This window comes from Urocampus carinirostris, chromosome 6 (genome assembly GCF_059441175.1).
Source record: "Urocampus carinirostris isolate Australia breed hairy pipefish chromosome 6, RoL_Ucar_1.0, whole genome shotgun sequence".
NCBI lineage: Eukaryota > Metazoa > Chordata > Actinopteri > Syngnathiformes > Syngnathidae > Urocampus > Urocampus carinirostris.
In genome coordinates this window covers 19,920,526-19,936,009 of record NC_142354.1, presented here as the reverse complement: position 1 = coordinate 19,936,009, position 15,484 = coordinate 19,920,526, and the positions used below count along the sequence as shown (strand labels likewise).

General features: G+C 39.4%; 1 protein-coding gene across 1 annotated transcript in view; it reads right to left on the bottom strand.

Moving 5' to 3' along the window:
- ca16b (carbonic anhydrase XVI b) overlaps positions 1 to 15,484 on the bottom strand; it is a 252,954-nt gene that overhangs the window by 24,954 nt on the left and 212,516 nt on the right. The window contains exons 15-16 of the mRNA XM_088338154.1: positions 8,527 to 8,618; positions 373 to 464 (exon numbers count right to left, since the gene is read on the bottom strand). Coding sequence (XP_088194280.1) covers positions 373 to 464; positions 8,527 to 8,618 — 184 coding nt within the window. The remainder of the gene's footprint in view (positions 1 to 372; positions 465 to 8,526; positions 8,619 to 15,484) is intronic.

The window sequence follows — 15,484 nt, the reverse complement described above, 5'->3', positions numbered from 1 at the left end:
CGTAGGTGCCCGATGCCAAACGACCCAATTAAAGAGGAGCCGAGACCCCGTTCTCTTTTCTTCACCTTCTTTCACCCTCGTTAACACCGGCGTGTTTTCCTCCCATATATCTACCCCAAAAAGAGCAAAGTTGAAGGGGAAACATGGCATCATGCTGAATAGTCTGGCTTGTTCAGGGAAAATACAAACAGAAGCGGTATTTCGGTTCAGGCAGAGTGTTTTGATGCATTACCAGCAGTGAAAAAGCTCGGGTTTTGGACTACTTGACACGTTTTTGGAAAACAAGACAGGTCAGTTCTGGGTCAAGATCCCATCTTAACTACTTTTATGAAAAGACGAGAAGATTTCTCATTTGCTAGAATACCAGCTCACCTCAAATTCTTCCGAAAAGCCTTGCAGGTTGTTCTTGTACAGCTCCATGATGTGTTTGACGAATTGCTTGACAGGAATGGCATCCATGTCATCTACAGGAAAACAAACACGTTCGATTAATTCTAACACACAATTCCAAATATTTGCAGAGTAAAAATGAAAATGTCTTCAGAAAATGAACACGTTTGACTGAATGTAAGAAATTGACCTAATAAATTAGGACTGGGTTTTTAGTAAATTAATTTAAGTATCAAGAGATCGCAGGTTCAATTGCAGGCTCCTCCGTGTTCTATGTTAAAGTGCCCTTGAGCAAGACACTTAGTCCCTAGTGCCCCCAATGAGTAGGTAGGCGCCTTGAATGGCTGCATGGCTGCTATTGGTGTGTGAATGTGTGTGAGTGGGTAAGTGTGAAGCACATTGTAAAGCGCTTTGGGAGGTCTTCATTGACTTGAAAAGCGCTATATAAATGCAGACCATTTAAGTACAGTGAATAACTTTTGCATAACGTATTCTCGTGTTGATTTAGAGTAATACTATTATTTGTAGTGTAATACTCTCGCTTTTTTTTTTCAAACGTTTTGAAAAAAGGCCATTTCCAGGACAGTAAGTACCTATTTCTTAATGATGTGCAAAAACAAATGCTCGTGTAATGTAACCCCCAAAATCCGGAAAATGAAATGTATTTTATTCACAATAGAGACGTTCCCCTACTGACGATTATTCGACTTACGAAAAACGGTAGATACGAACGTTTTTTTTGGGATGTCGAAAAATTGACGTCAGTAAAGTGTAAAGAAGAGGAGTCAGTCGTTTCATTTGAAATTAAAATGGAATAAGAAAGCTTGATGCGGTTGAGAAAATGATTGGATCGCTTTTTTTTGGGCCACTTTCTACCATGGAGCAGGAAGTAGCCTAACTTTTGAAGCCCATCTTCCAAAAGTAAGTTAAACTTCACTTTATTTATCTTTATAAAGTACATTATTTTATGAAATGTTTATTTTTTAGAACAAAACAAAAAAGTAACTTATACAAGCTTTAAACATACATGCCATACAAAATATATCACTGAAGTAACTTATTAGTAGCTATTATGAAAACATGCATTTTTAAAATACTAATAGGAAATTTGGATTTTAACATGGGGTTCTCCTAGAGCAGACCTGGGCACTCCGGTCCTGGAGGGCCGCATGTTCTGCATGATTTTTGAGGTTTCTCTGATCCAATACAGGTGATTCCAATCACCAGTATCGTTAACGAGCACTTGTTAGCTTGCTAACGAGGTTATAATTTGTATCACCTGAGTTAAAGAAGAGCAAACTTCAAAATCTGGCAGGACATATGGCCCTCCAGGACCGGAGTGCCCAGGTCTGTCCTAGAGCATATACTACTATATGTCAAAATCAAGGCCTGCCGGCCACATGTACACGTTTTAACATTTTACTTCACTTATAATTGGTGTTTATCCGCTTATCCCATTAAATGTCTTGGGCAAGTACAGCCTGGTGCCAACCATCTCTCTCCAGGCTAACAGATGTTTCTGTAGTGAAGTGGTTAGCACATTTGTCTAACACGCAAAAGGTCCCCAGTTCGAGACTGGGTGTAAACATGTGTTGCACTGGAGAGAGATGGGCACCACCAGGCTGTGCTTACCAAAACACACCAGAGAAAACTATGCCCCAATGACTGTAGTTATTAAGGGATCCACACACACACAAACATACACAAACAAAATACCAATTTAAAATCTACAATGTATTCCTTTGGCGTGTCTTGGGCAAGTACAGGCTGGTGCCAACCATCCCTCTCCAGGCTAACAGATGTTTCTGTAGTGAAGTGGTTAGCACATTCGCCTAACACGCAAAAGGTTCCCAGTTTGAGACCGGGTGGAAACATGTGTACAACGTATTCCTGTGGCGTGTCTTGGGCAAGTACAGCCTGGTGGCGTCCACCCCTTCCAGGTCAACAAATGCTTCCACCTGGTCTCGAACTGGGGAGCTATCGCGTGGCAAATGTGCTAACCACTGCACTACGGAAACACTAATAATAGCACTAATTGTTCAGGGTTGGGTGTGCGTAAAATGGGAATCCTTGGTCAAGACAATTTTGTGCCTCACTCAGCAACTGCAGATAGTCATCACACAAAAGAATGAATACTTTTCATAATATAATGTGAAAATTAGCAATTTTGAAAAAGAACATCCCAAAATTGTTACGTTGAATGAGAACTTCAACACTGAATATAACCATTTAATACGTTTTTGATTTTATATTTCCCTGGTGACAAGTGAGTCACAGACCCCCCCCCCCCTGCCTAGCCCTGAATGGTACTCGCCCGTCCTCATTTGGAACACTCGTATAATACATTTTACAAGTGCTTTGAAAGTTTTTTTTGAAACACTAAAAGACCCACTCACTCGCACACACACAGGAAAGAATCGTTCTAACTGGTGTCACAAATCTCAGTTATTCTGAGCATTTATGGTGGGAGCATCTGCCCGAGTGGAGTCCTATCATCTTGAGGTCACACATGAGGGATCTTTGATAAGGCTGGCGGAGCAGCCGCCGGGGGACCATTGAGCCGGGGCCCCAGCTGTCATGGCTGCCGGTGCTGGCTAATGTTTATACCAACACGCCGTTGCACCTGGGACCTAAAAAGACAGACCTGGTGGCATGCTAAAAAGGAATTCTCCTCTGCTAATCGATCCATTTATCAAAATGCCATTCGGTCTCGAGGATGGTTCAAAGATGCTTATTAGGTTCTAGGGAGCATCCTTTTAACTAATTCACCTCAAGCCTACTTCAATAAAAATGTTGGACAGCTCAGTGTTTCCCATAACATTTTGTGAGACCCTGGTGGTTGGATAGTTAAAGGCGCAGGTGTCGAACATGTGGCCCGGGAGGCCAGACCAGGCCCGCTAAGTGTTTAAACCCGGTCCGCAAGACATTGTCGAAAGAAGCACAAGAGAAAAATGAGTTGCATTTTTTAATAAGTCGTTTTCTCTCTTTTCTCTTGAACTTACTTTCACTTTCTCTCTCTCTTCCTCAAAAATTTTCTTTCACTTTTTTTCTCTCACTTTCACAAGCTCATTCTCTCCTGTTCTCTTTCTCACACTCTCAATCTCTCTTACTCCCCTTTCTCACTTTCGCTTTCTTACTATCTTCCTTTCTCTTACACTTACTATGTTCCTCTTTCCTAATATTCTCTCTTCTCATTCTATTTTTCTCTCTCTTTCCTGATCTTCCTTTGTCTCTATATCTCACACTCACTTTCTCTCTTAGTTTTTCTCTCTTCTTTTTCGACCTCTCACTTTTTTCAGTAACTCTCTCTCATGCTCTCTCTCTCGCACACTCACTCTTTTCTCTCTCTTCCTGTCTTAGTCTTTCTCTCTTTTTCTGTTCTTATATTCTTCTTCCCTCCCTTTTTTGAGCTCCCTTTGTTTCACTTTCTCTTTTTTCCATCTCATCGTCTTTCTTTTCCTTTTTCTCCCTTTTTCTTGCTAGTGTATTCTCTCTCTCTTTACTTCTCTTTGTCTCCCCTTTTCTGTTTTATTCTCTTCTCTGTTTTTCCCTCTCTCTCTTTCTGTCTATCTAATCTAGTAGTCTGGCCCCCTTGATATCTTTTTGCCTGCATGTGGCCCCCAGCTAAAATAGGTTTGACACCTCCGGTCTAGGAGGGTCCAGGTGTATGCTTCCGAGGAAGAAAATTGTGTACCTTTTAAATTAAAGGACATCGATCTGGTGCATTTTCAGAGCAAGATCAAAAAGCTACTGTAGATCTGTGATGAATGTGTGCCCTTGTAAACTATTGATTCATAAATAAACTAGTTGTTATGAAAGGCAATGACACAGCAAGCAAGTCATATCAACAAAGTATGGTTTTCTGTGCGGAAAACTCGGCGCTAAGCCTTTTTTTTTCAGGTCGCCGAGAGTTGAAAACGTTCAACATGGGGAAGCGCGATGCTCGCCTTTGACACATTTTACCCAGCCGTCTAATCGCAATGCAGGTGGGGCGGGACATACACCGCAAAAAGCCAATGTCATCACGGGGGGAGGGGCTGACTGATTGATTGAGAAACATAGCACGGATACACACCACGGTGTTTGAAAGCCAAAAGTTATTTTGATGAACTTCATATTTAGAACTATTGTTTTATTACTTGATAAAATTAGTTTATGAGACCCTGGCGGGACCAATTAACCCCATCGCCCACCAGTATCTGCCTATGTATGGGAAAAACTGAAGCTATACCAGTCCACGGCAGTATAAGAGTGCCAATTTTGTCAACCCGAAAATATATTCCTGTAATATCTAAATTGTAAGGGACTGCCGAGATCGGAGGCTTGTGAGTTTACCTTCCATTGAACTTAGTTGACTCAGTTCCGCCGCCCGCTCAGCCATTCTGACAATATATGCCGAGGGAACATTACAATGCAAATAAAAAGGAAGAAAGGAGGCGACAAGCAATGAAAGCAGAATTCCAATGCCAGCTGGATGGCGACATCAGCGGCGCTTTGTGACTGCGATATCGCAGTCTTCAAATGTCACAGAGCTTTGTGACAGAGAAACTTAAGCCTGATATCAACTAGCAGCCAGCCAGCGCTCGCCTGACGGAAACATTAAAGGCAAAATCGGGGGAGAAAAAAAGGAAAGAAAAGCCAGCCAGCCTCAGTGCTTGAATGCAAAGGGACTCCCAGAGTCATTTCACATGTAAATTACCTTAAATTGTGCAAATATGCAGCACATCAAGGTAACAGAGAGAAAGCCATTTGAGGAATGTTTATGGTGATTTCAGAGGAGCACCTGAATTAGTCGTGTTATTTTCAATGACTTGCCCACCTAAGTAACACCCATACTCATTTGAATAAATTAGAAAAACTACACACCGGTTAGTACCAATGTTCCCTCTAATTTTCCACGGATCTGAGCATTCACACAAAGTCGGTGAGCAACGCTTGAAACAACAGTGAGCAACGGCAATCCCAAGTGTGGCAACTAAATCATTATCAAACATGTCCAAAACTTGACATCAAGTTACATTTTTGCTGAGTTTCCGGCAATGCAAAAAAAAAAACGTTTCACTTTTGAATGAATTGACTAATGTATTATTGCAAAGGTTGTACGGCCTACAAACGTAATTTGTTTTTACAACAATTCTTTCACAAGATTTCCATTTCTTTTTTTTCCTGGTATCTTTTGTCGCATAATACTAACATTTTTGGGGCTTATTTAGTCGGTTGCAAGATACAGAACTGTATTCAATCACATTTTTTTAGTGGAAGTACAATGTTGGCAACAAGATTGACTTGGTATAATTGGAAATTATTTGAATGCAACACACTCTTTTTCTTCTTCTTCCCTATTTTTTTTTTCAAATTTTTTAAAATTCCTTTAAAAAAAATCTCATTGTGTTTATTTTTTCCTAGCTGTTCCTTTTTTTATTTTTGTTCTCTATTTACTTTTTTCCCTTGTTTCATTCTTTTCTTTTTTTCTGACTTTTTTCCTTCTTTTTTCTCTTCCTTTTGTTTCTTTTTTCTCAGCTTTTCACTACTTTTTCATTTTGGTATTTTTTTCTTTTTTGTTCTATTTCCTCCCTTTCCTTTAAGTCATTTTGTGCACAATTTTACATAATATTTGGTTGTGTAGCAATTAAAGAAGCAAAAACAATCTGATGAGCCATTTGGGACCCGAAAGAGCCGGTTCTCTTTAGTGAGCCAAGCTGAAGAAGCCGGTTCTCGAAAACTCTACTGACTTTACTCAACCTCGTTCAACATTGAGTTAAAAATACCGCATTTAGAAAACAGCGTCAGGAGAACCCGTGTTTTTTACCTTCATGCACTGTAACTGACTTTATTCGCTTCTTAATTAGCAATTTCGAGCCCTGATTTTTGTGCGCTGGCTAGATTTTCTTGTGCGCCGAGAATGTGCAGGCAGTGCGCGATTGCGCACGCACGCGGCTTAGAGGGAACATTGGTTAGTACTAATTCCAGGTATCAACATGGGCAGATTAAACAGTGGTACCACTACTTGGAAATGTCTCTACATACGAAGGTTTCAGGTTTTTGAAGAACCTGAACGGGAAAATATTGCCTTTAGTTACGAACTGGCCATCGCCAAGTGTCTGCCTGGCAACCCAGTGCGCATAAGTGATCCCAGCTTGTTCTTCGTGTTACCATCACAGTCCAGAGTTCAGAGGCGTGGAGGAGTTCCGGCAAGACCGCGGGGAGGAGCAGGCAACCATCATTCCATCAGCCCAAATGAAAGATATTTTGGCTAAATTCCTCAAAGTCTCTGAACTTGTGGAAAGGAATCACCCAGGAAAATTTTTGACAGGTCGGGCTATCGTTACATCTGCCTCGCACATTTCCAAAGAATTGTCAAACGCCGGCAAAAGCAGATGTCATTGGATCAATCTTTCAAAAAACGCAAGCCGAAAAGGTAAATGAGTATTTTAAGTCGTTTCTTTATTCTATGTTTTTGTTTTTTTACCTTACGTGCCTCTCGTTTTATTTTTATTATGCGGTAATCTTATTTAAACTTGTATCTGTTTCATGTTTTGATGATGTTTTTATGATTTATTAAAAAAATATCATACTTTACTTTTGCGCGGCTTGGAGCGGATTAGCGCATTTACATTCAAAATGCGTCTCATCTTACGAAGGTTACTAAGCTACTCCCAGAATGAATTAAATTCTTAAGTAGAGGTAACACTGTAATTTAATTTAAGGTGTCAGTTCTTGGCCAATAATTGTACTTGGTATCAATAATTTCTGAAACCATTTGATTTAGGTTTGGGGAAGGTTTAACCGATTATTTTGTAATTCAATATAGATGGAAATCCAAACTTACTTATCCAAAATTTAACAAAACGATACATTTTCACTTAAATTGCATAGAAGCAGAAACCGGACAATTCATTGGATGGTAAAAAGAAATATTCTATGCTGCAAAACTATATTCTTATCAAAAGGTTTTCTTATTTAAATACATTTATAGTACAAATACCATGTTTTATAATATGCATAATAATAAATTCCAAAATAATCTTAAATATAATCATGCAAACGAGTGCTTGTACTCACAAGTAAGAATACAAAAGGAGGTATTTTGAAAAGGCAAACTTATAAGATAACTTCCTTAAAATCCAAATCAGGGATCCTCAACCTTTTTGAAGCTGAACTGATTAGCAAGAAAGGGCTCCCAGTTTGATATGCATTTATAATTAACATGGTATTACTATTTTGCTACTACGTTATTACTAGAGATTGAATTAGGCTCAGTCAACCATTAAACATCAAGTTATAAAAAAAAATCCTAGATCACAATGACCCTACACGGATGGTCTTACGGGGAACCACATTAAAGACCCATGATCTAATTCAATATTGTTTTTTTAATGAATGAAGAATTTTACCACGATATTGCACTAAATAACACACATTGTCCCTTTAAGTAACAATAATCTTTGAAATTAAATTGTTAAAAGTTAGTTCTTTATAATAACGTGTCATAAATGTATTAGGAAAGATTGATGAACCAATTATGTTAAAGAAAATTAATTTGGGTCATTTCCATTAAGGAATGATTATTTACAAAAACACAAAATTCCCATGAGTTCTATGTACTGGGTTTGTACACCCTTTTTGGGACAAATTCAAGCACTTTTTAAGCACTTTTAAATCTAATTATCCAAATTCTCCAGTAACTGGAATTTTGGTCCATTCACCTGTCTTCTTGGGCACTACCCGTAGGGGGCTGTGACGCTAACATGCCATACAAACTAATGCCAGCTGCCGATAGTCACAAGGGGAAAAGCCTACGGCAAAGCAGGCTTGTTGTCGTCATTTTTAAGCAAACTTAATTGTTTTGAAACATGGAAACAGTTTCAAGCATTTACAAGCAATTCACCCAAAAGTCGGGGGCTTTTCAAACCTTGAAAACGCAACTTCAAGCCTTTTCACGGATTTCAAGCTCCCGTATCAGCATGAATCGAAAGTGCACGTCTCGAAAGTAGTTATCGGTAATTGGTAGCTGCTCAAAAGTTCAATACTCCAAACTGTTAGGCGCTATTGAACGTCCTTAAAGCGAGACAACAAGAAGCGGGGCGTTCTTATGTTCAAATTGCATGTTGTGCTACGGTGATGCATGCTGTTTACCAGGTATTGGGATGAAAGGAATGCTCTCATTGGCCACCACCCGAGGAGAACTGCTCTCCTCCACGTAGAAGTGGGCCGTCTGGAAAAACCTCCTGTAGAGACAAAAGCAGAGCGGCGCCGTCAACAACACGCGCATCTAAACACTCGCTCGCGACGACGCCCGAATGCATCGCGTCCGACGTCACGTGACAATTTCACCGGGCTACGCTAAAATAGCCTCCAACTCTCATCTCTAGTGCGCCGCATTCAAAGCAGCCACGGAGCTTTGAAATATTCGAGAACAAAGTCAAAGTGTTGCTGCAGGAAATATCATTCTGCAAGCTCGTCCCTTTTTAAGCCGGCGTACATCTAATTTTGCGAAGCATCTCGCAAAATAAATGATGAATGTTTTAATTATATTTGGAGCGCCACCAAATTAATCTCTGACAATGAGTTGCTTGTGCGCTCGAAAATCTTTTTGCACAATGGATAGAAATGAATGGAAGATAAGGAGAAGACAAAATTTGAATTTATGGAAGCTTTAAAAATGACAGTATGACAAAGTACAGTGTTTTTCATTGGCAGTATTTAAGGGATGCATGATAACATTCATCAAACAGGCAGAAAAATGGACCAATAATTTCCCTACTATAGTTTACGTGTTTACTGGGTGAACAGGGTTTTAACAAATTTAAATCATTTTTGTTTTGATATATGGCCAAAAAATAGCCTTTGGTGTCAAGAACCGAACAGAAGACAGGACCCACTTGCGTAGCGTTTTTCACAAGTTTTATTGGAAGATAGAGAAAGGGTTGCGCCCACGATCCGGGGGTTGTTGGACGCAGGAAGCAGGTCGCTCTGAACGCGGAAGTGGGACTTCGGTGGCGAGTGATGGCGGTGTCGGGAACGGAAAACTGGTCAGTAGCCGGGACAGGAGAGCAAAAACGTGGTCGGGGTCGTAAGCGAGTCGTAAGCCAGGAAAGGAGAGTAGACGTGGTCGAGGACAAAAAAGGTCGAAAGCCGGGACAGGAGAGTAGACATGATCAGGATCAAAAACATGTCGAAGCCGGGGGACAGACAGGAGCAAGAAAAGAGGTTGGAGTCAGGGTCGAAAAAAGGCTAGCCTAGTGTAAACTGAGGTTCGCAGACGGACTGACAAAGGGGACAGAGAGGCAATCGGAGTCCGAGGCAGTTGGCGCCAAAGGAGCACAAGTGAAGCATATCGGTAATCATGACAATAGGCAGTTAATTTAATTTACTGTCAGTATTTTCTTTCAATCTACTACCTTTTTAACAGTTTTTTCAGCAACAAAAAATTCCCAAATAAGTTGCAAGGGGGCCGCGTTTTGCCAGGTTTTTCAAGTTTCTCTGCTCAAAAACAGGGGATTCCAATCCCCAGGATCATTAACAAGCTCCTGCCAGCTTGCTAACAAGCTGTTGATTTGTATAACCTGAGCTGCAGGGGGGAGGCTTCCGAGGTTGTGCAATACCCTCGAGGATCGGAGTGCCATGGTCTGGTTTAAAACCTGCTGCATTGGTCAAGATTTTGGGGCAGGAAGCTGTCCAACGGGCATTCTCTTATTACCTTTATTTAATGCTATAGATGTCTCTGTATTGTCTGTTTTTGCCCTTGCAACATCCATTGTAGCCTGGTAGCCTAGTTAAAAATTTTTTCATCCTGGGGTTTGGGGTTTTTCCTTGCCCTCTTGTAACTTTCGGACCAGGGGATGCTGTAATACGAATAAGCAGGACTTGACTATTTTCAAGTTTCTCTTGCCAGTTTAGGGTGCTGATAGCCAATAGGTAATAAACTGTCTCTGAGACTGTGTTTATTTAGTGTACGGGGTTTTAAAAAAGACTCCCTATTTTATTTTCTTAATATATTACATATATTATATAAATTATATTATATAAATTTTATGTATATTATATTAATATATTGACATATTACAACAGACTGAGATAATTTCTTGCTCATTCCATGAGGCTCTTTAACTCCACCCGGAGGAGTAAAAGCCCACATTAAACCAAACTCCCATATTTGCATATTACCCTATTTTTATTACAGTGTGCATTTTCCGTAGCACTATTTAAATACTCTATAGCAAAACATCATATTGGGTATTTTTGTATTCTATATCTTTATTTTATTTTTCAACACAAGGATACTGCTGGAAGTGTGAATTTCTCTTAGGGGATGAATAAAGTATCTATCTATCTATCTATCTATCTATCTATCAAAAAACTGCGACAGTTAGGGAGATCATTTATTTTCAGGATAAACTGCCAAACCAGAAAACTTTACTTATTACTTTTATGTCAATAGAATAAAAAGATTAAATAGAGTAAAATAAGAAAATGAATTACAGACGCTCCCCTACTTATGACCATTCAACTCACGAAAAACGGTAGATACGAACATTTTTTTTCGGGATGTTGAAAAATATCCGGATATTGCCCTGGGTTAGATTTTGTATCGTGTGAACTTTTTTCATGCTTCTTTCTGCCGCTACCGGCGTGTGGCGCTGTGAAAGAGCACCCAGCATCCACCCCAAAAAATAAATACAGCTTCTACTTCCTAGTTTGTGTGTAAACATTATATCCTGTATCTAAGAACTTTGACATTTGTATTGTTTAATATCTCGTGCATCCATTCACGATGGTTGTTGTAAAGTCCAAATAAGGGTCGAGCCGATTCTTTTGAAAGAAGTGGAACAAGACAGCTTGATACGGTTGAGAAAATGGTCGGAACGCTTTTTTTCGGCCACTTTTAACCACGAAGGAGGACCTCTTGAAGCGCATCTTCTAAAAGTAAGTTAAACTCAACTTTATTTATCTTTATAGAACATAATTATTTATTGAATGTTTATTTTTTATTAAAAAACAATACAGGTTACGTATACTAGCCTTAAACATACTTATATAAACCTTAAACATACAAAAAATAGCCCTGAAGCAACTTCCGAACAAATTCAACTATCTCGACTATCTCGTTTGAAAGTAGGGCAGCGTCTGTATGTTGGTATTATTTGCCCTACCATCAAATATACAGTCTAATACAACACGTTTTAAAGTATTATTCATCAAAATATGCTATATTATACTGTACTGTAATAAGGTTTATTACAGGGGTCTCCAACATGGTGCATGGAGGCACCATAGCATCCTAATGACAGCTAGATGCACGCAGACCTGTTTGTAAACTAGCTCACCAGTGCTGGGTCATTGTGATTCTCTAGTAAAATGATTATTGTAGTTGTTGACTGAGTCTATTTAACCTTCTCTTCAATATTAACCTGGTAATAGCATATTAACAACAGAGTAATAATATAAGTTGTTAATTTGGAAATGCATATCAAACTGGGTGCCCTTTGCGCTAATCAGTAACAAAATGTAATTTTCAGCTTGAAAAAGATTGGAGATTCCTGGTTATATTACTTAGGTATTATTCATCTTATTTTACCATGTTATCTTTGTATCCATTAAAATAAAACTTAGACTAATTAAAACTGCCTTATGTGGCAAGTGGTCGATTAGTTTGCTCATACTAAGCATGAATGTATTTAATCATCACAATTATTGTAGTAAAACAAGAAATATAATATTTAAAACAAATATTTACTTACTCATTATTTTGTAATTTTATCATAACACAGGGTGGCATGGCAGCTGAGTGGTTAGCGCATCAGCGGCACAGTTCTGGGGTCAGGTGCGGAGTTTGCATGTTTGCCCCATAAAACGACAATGTGGTCAAATAAGAATACTTGAAATAGACAACATATCCTGCCGGTCGAATCAATGAATAGGATTTCTTGAAGCCCTTTTTAATTTCCTACTTTTTATTCAAATATTGAAGTTTTGGACGGATAGAAACACAAAACAGAATATTCTGTTATGTAGAACAATTTAAAGAATCCTAGTGTTTGTCACTTAACTTGAGACATTACAAATAAACATACAAAAATATGCCTTACGCCTGCAAGATAATTTCCTCCCACTGTATCCAAAGATCATATTATATTTGGACTTATCATACAACACAAAAAAGAAAGAAAACATATTTAATTTTATGTGCAGGCATTTTTTTTTAATCCACAAAAAATAGATCAAAAAGGTAAACCCTCTTTTCAAAATGTTGGAGAGAAATGTTTTTTTTTCGGGTTAAATCTTTGAATACGATAAACAATATCAATATGAAAGTGATGTAAAATAGGATTAATAATCTGCCTTGTGTAGAGTTAAACATGTCATCATTATGTTTCTTTATACTTTTCATTGAAACGATGCATTGATACATAAAAAAAGATTAAAAAAAAAAAAAAAAACTTCTTGAAAAAATGGTTTTGGTGCCCTCTTTCGTACCAAAGTGATACTACAACTCTTAGCTTACAACGGAATGGTGTGCACCCTTATGAGCATTGATTTAACGTACTTACTGGCTCACAAATCACGTGATAAAACAAATCGATGATCTAATTAGTTGCCAACACTTTTAACCAATTTTATAGATTAGATGTTGTAGCCGTAGTATTTATTTAAAAAAACACACAGAATATACAACAACCGTTGTCTGTATCTGTCTAAAAAAGCAGGAAGTCATTGCCATCATCTTTTTTTTTTTTTAAACCTTGCTTCTTTTCTAAATCAAATAGCCGAAGAGCCTATCTTTATACGTTGACCAGTAAAAGGCATTATCGGGTGTGATCCTACCTGTACCTGCAGAGAAGGGTGCAAATGTTGGTCATTCTTCAGGATGGGCAAACAACCAAAACAAAAAGGGTGCATTGCATGAAAGAGGAGAAATGCTAAAGGCGGTGGGAGGGCCTAACAAATAGCACCGGCCCGGTTTTTGTCGCCGCCTCCCGATCGTAATCAATCTCCCGGCGGGCGCAGATGTTTTGCGGGTAATGAACTGTCGGGATCTGCGCATCCTCGTCGCTTTGTCTCCTGACGTCCTGCTTTGAGGGTATGGGATTGGCTGAGAAGGCGGCTTTTCGGGAAGGAAAAGGAAAAAAAAATCGAGACGAGGTTTTGACGTGGCGTGGAACATCTGTGAGCTTTCCACAAACAGCTCGGGCCTCACGGGCATCCAGATGCGTGCGGCAATTAGGTCCCGCTCGTGACCTTAAATTTGGGAATACAGAGACCCTTTGCTCGTTCCCGCTCTGGTTATCGCTGGTGCACTGCTTCGTGGATTTTGCATTGAATTGTCTTTGTCATTGATGTCAGCGTATTGTGCATTGTGTTCAGAGCAGACAACACACAGCAAATGCTATTACGGAGGAAGGTTAGGGAGGGCTTTGTGTGTTGGGTGGGCGCGACTCTTTTTGCACAAATGTGATAGGCTTGTGTATGGTGTCTGTCAAACAGCATTAATGTCAACCAAAACAAACTACAGGACATGTTGCCAGATAGTCTTTTAATTGAAAAGAATTTCATCAATTAAATCGGACTCCGAAGAAAGTCAGAGAAGCGCAATGAACTAGCGAGGCTGCAGGTCCGGCATACTGCTATGGCTAGGCTAACAACTCTTTTAAGCCACCCCTGCTGAGCCTTTATCTTACTAACACCAGATCCATTACCCATGAAACAGATGACCGGGAGCTACGTCTCGTAGGAAGTGGCTACATTTTTGACTTTCGTATTTTAATCATCACGGAGACCTGGCTTAATCCGATGAGCCCCAATACTATTATGCAGCAAGCCATCCGCTGTCTAAATTGTTTTCTAGCACTGAAAGAGGAAACCCTCCAATTCCGTTGTACTTTGCATAATGACAAAAAAGACCATTCATTCAAGTGCGATTCTGTGTTCTGTGTTTTTAGTTTTAGATATTTAGTTCTTATTTTGTTACAGTTTTATACTCTCAGTCAGTAAGAACGTCTTCTCGAAGTAAGTTTGACCCTCGGGCACTTAAATGAAGGTGCAACGCTACTTCGCAGATTTTCACTTTGCGCAGGGGTTTTGGTCCCGATTAAGCGCGATAACCGAGAGATTACTGTATTACGAATTAAAAGGCACACTTAAAAAAAAGCTATTTGCCCAGATATTCAAAAGCGTGCCTCATTACCCAGTGCACCTTATATACTAAGGGTTGGTCCAAATATCAATATTATCAATCCTAAGAAAGTACTTGGATTGGATCGATAATGTTGTCCTGGGATTTATACCTCACCCTTCCAGAAATTCCCTCCCTCGGCCAACCTCTAAGTTTATACCTCCTTGTGTGACTGAAAGGCACTCTTTTCGCACCTATCCTTACATGGCCTGCTGCTGCATCCTAGCTGTCAGGCAGAAGAGAGGGCCAAACCTATCCCTGCAACCTCATCAGAAGCTAAATATGACAGGCAAACAGGAAGTGCAGCGCAGTGTGGAGTATTTTCAACAACAGAAAAGGACAATGCCAAGTGTCATTTGTGTGGTAAAGGAGTCCACTACTGTGGCAAATTTACATAAACATGTGAAAAAAGTTTACCCTACGGAGAGCACTGAGCTGCAATCAAATGTGCGAACATTTTACTGTTCCCGAACAAAAACATGTAAATCAACTATGGAAACAGAGCCAAGGGGCTTGTTTGTTTACACTGCTTGTTTTTTTTATTTTACTTTCTTGACTGGGTTATTGACACACAGGTGAAGAAGTGGACAGACTACATAACTAATCAGAATGTACTATGCAAATCGGTGTTGCTGGAACCAAGAGTAAAAAAAAGTGTGGTAATGCAATAATGTTCAATATCTTTTCGTTTTCATCCATGCCATGGTTGTCTAGCGATAAAGTGTTGGCGCCCTTACCGCCACTACTCGGTTCAATTCCCATTGCATACAATTCTTTTGCAATACATCCTTGCATCATTGCATTAATGTGTACTGTTAAGGTATGGAGCGCCCAAAGGTTATACGCAAATACCGTATTTTCTGCACTATAAGGCGCACCGAAAAGCCTTAATTTTTTGCAAAAGCTGACAATGCACCTTTT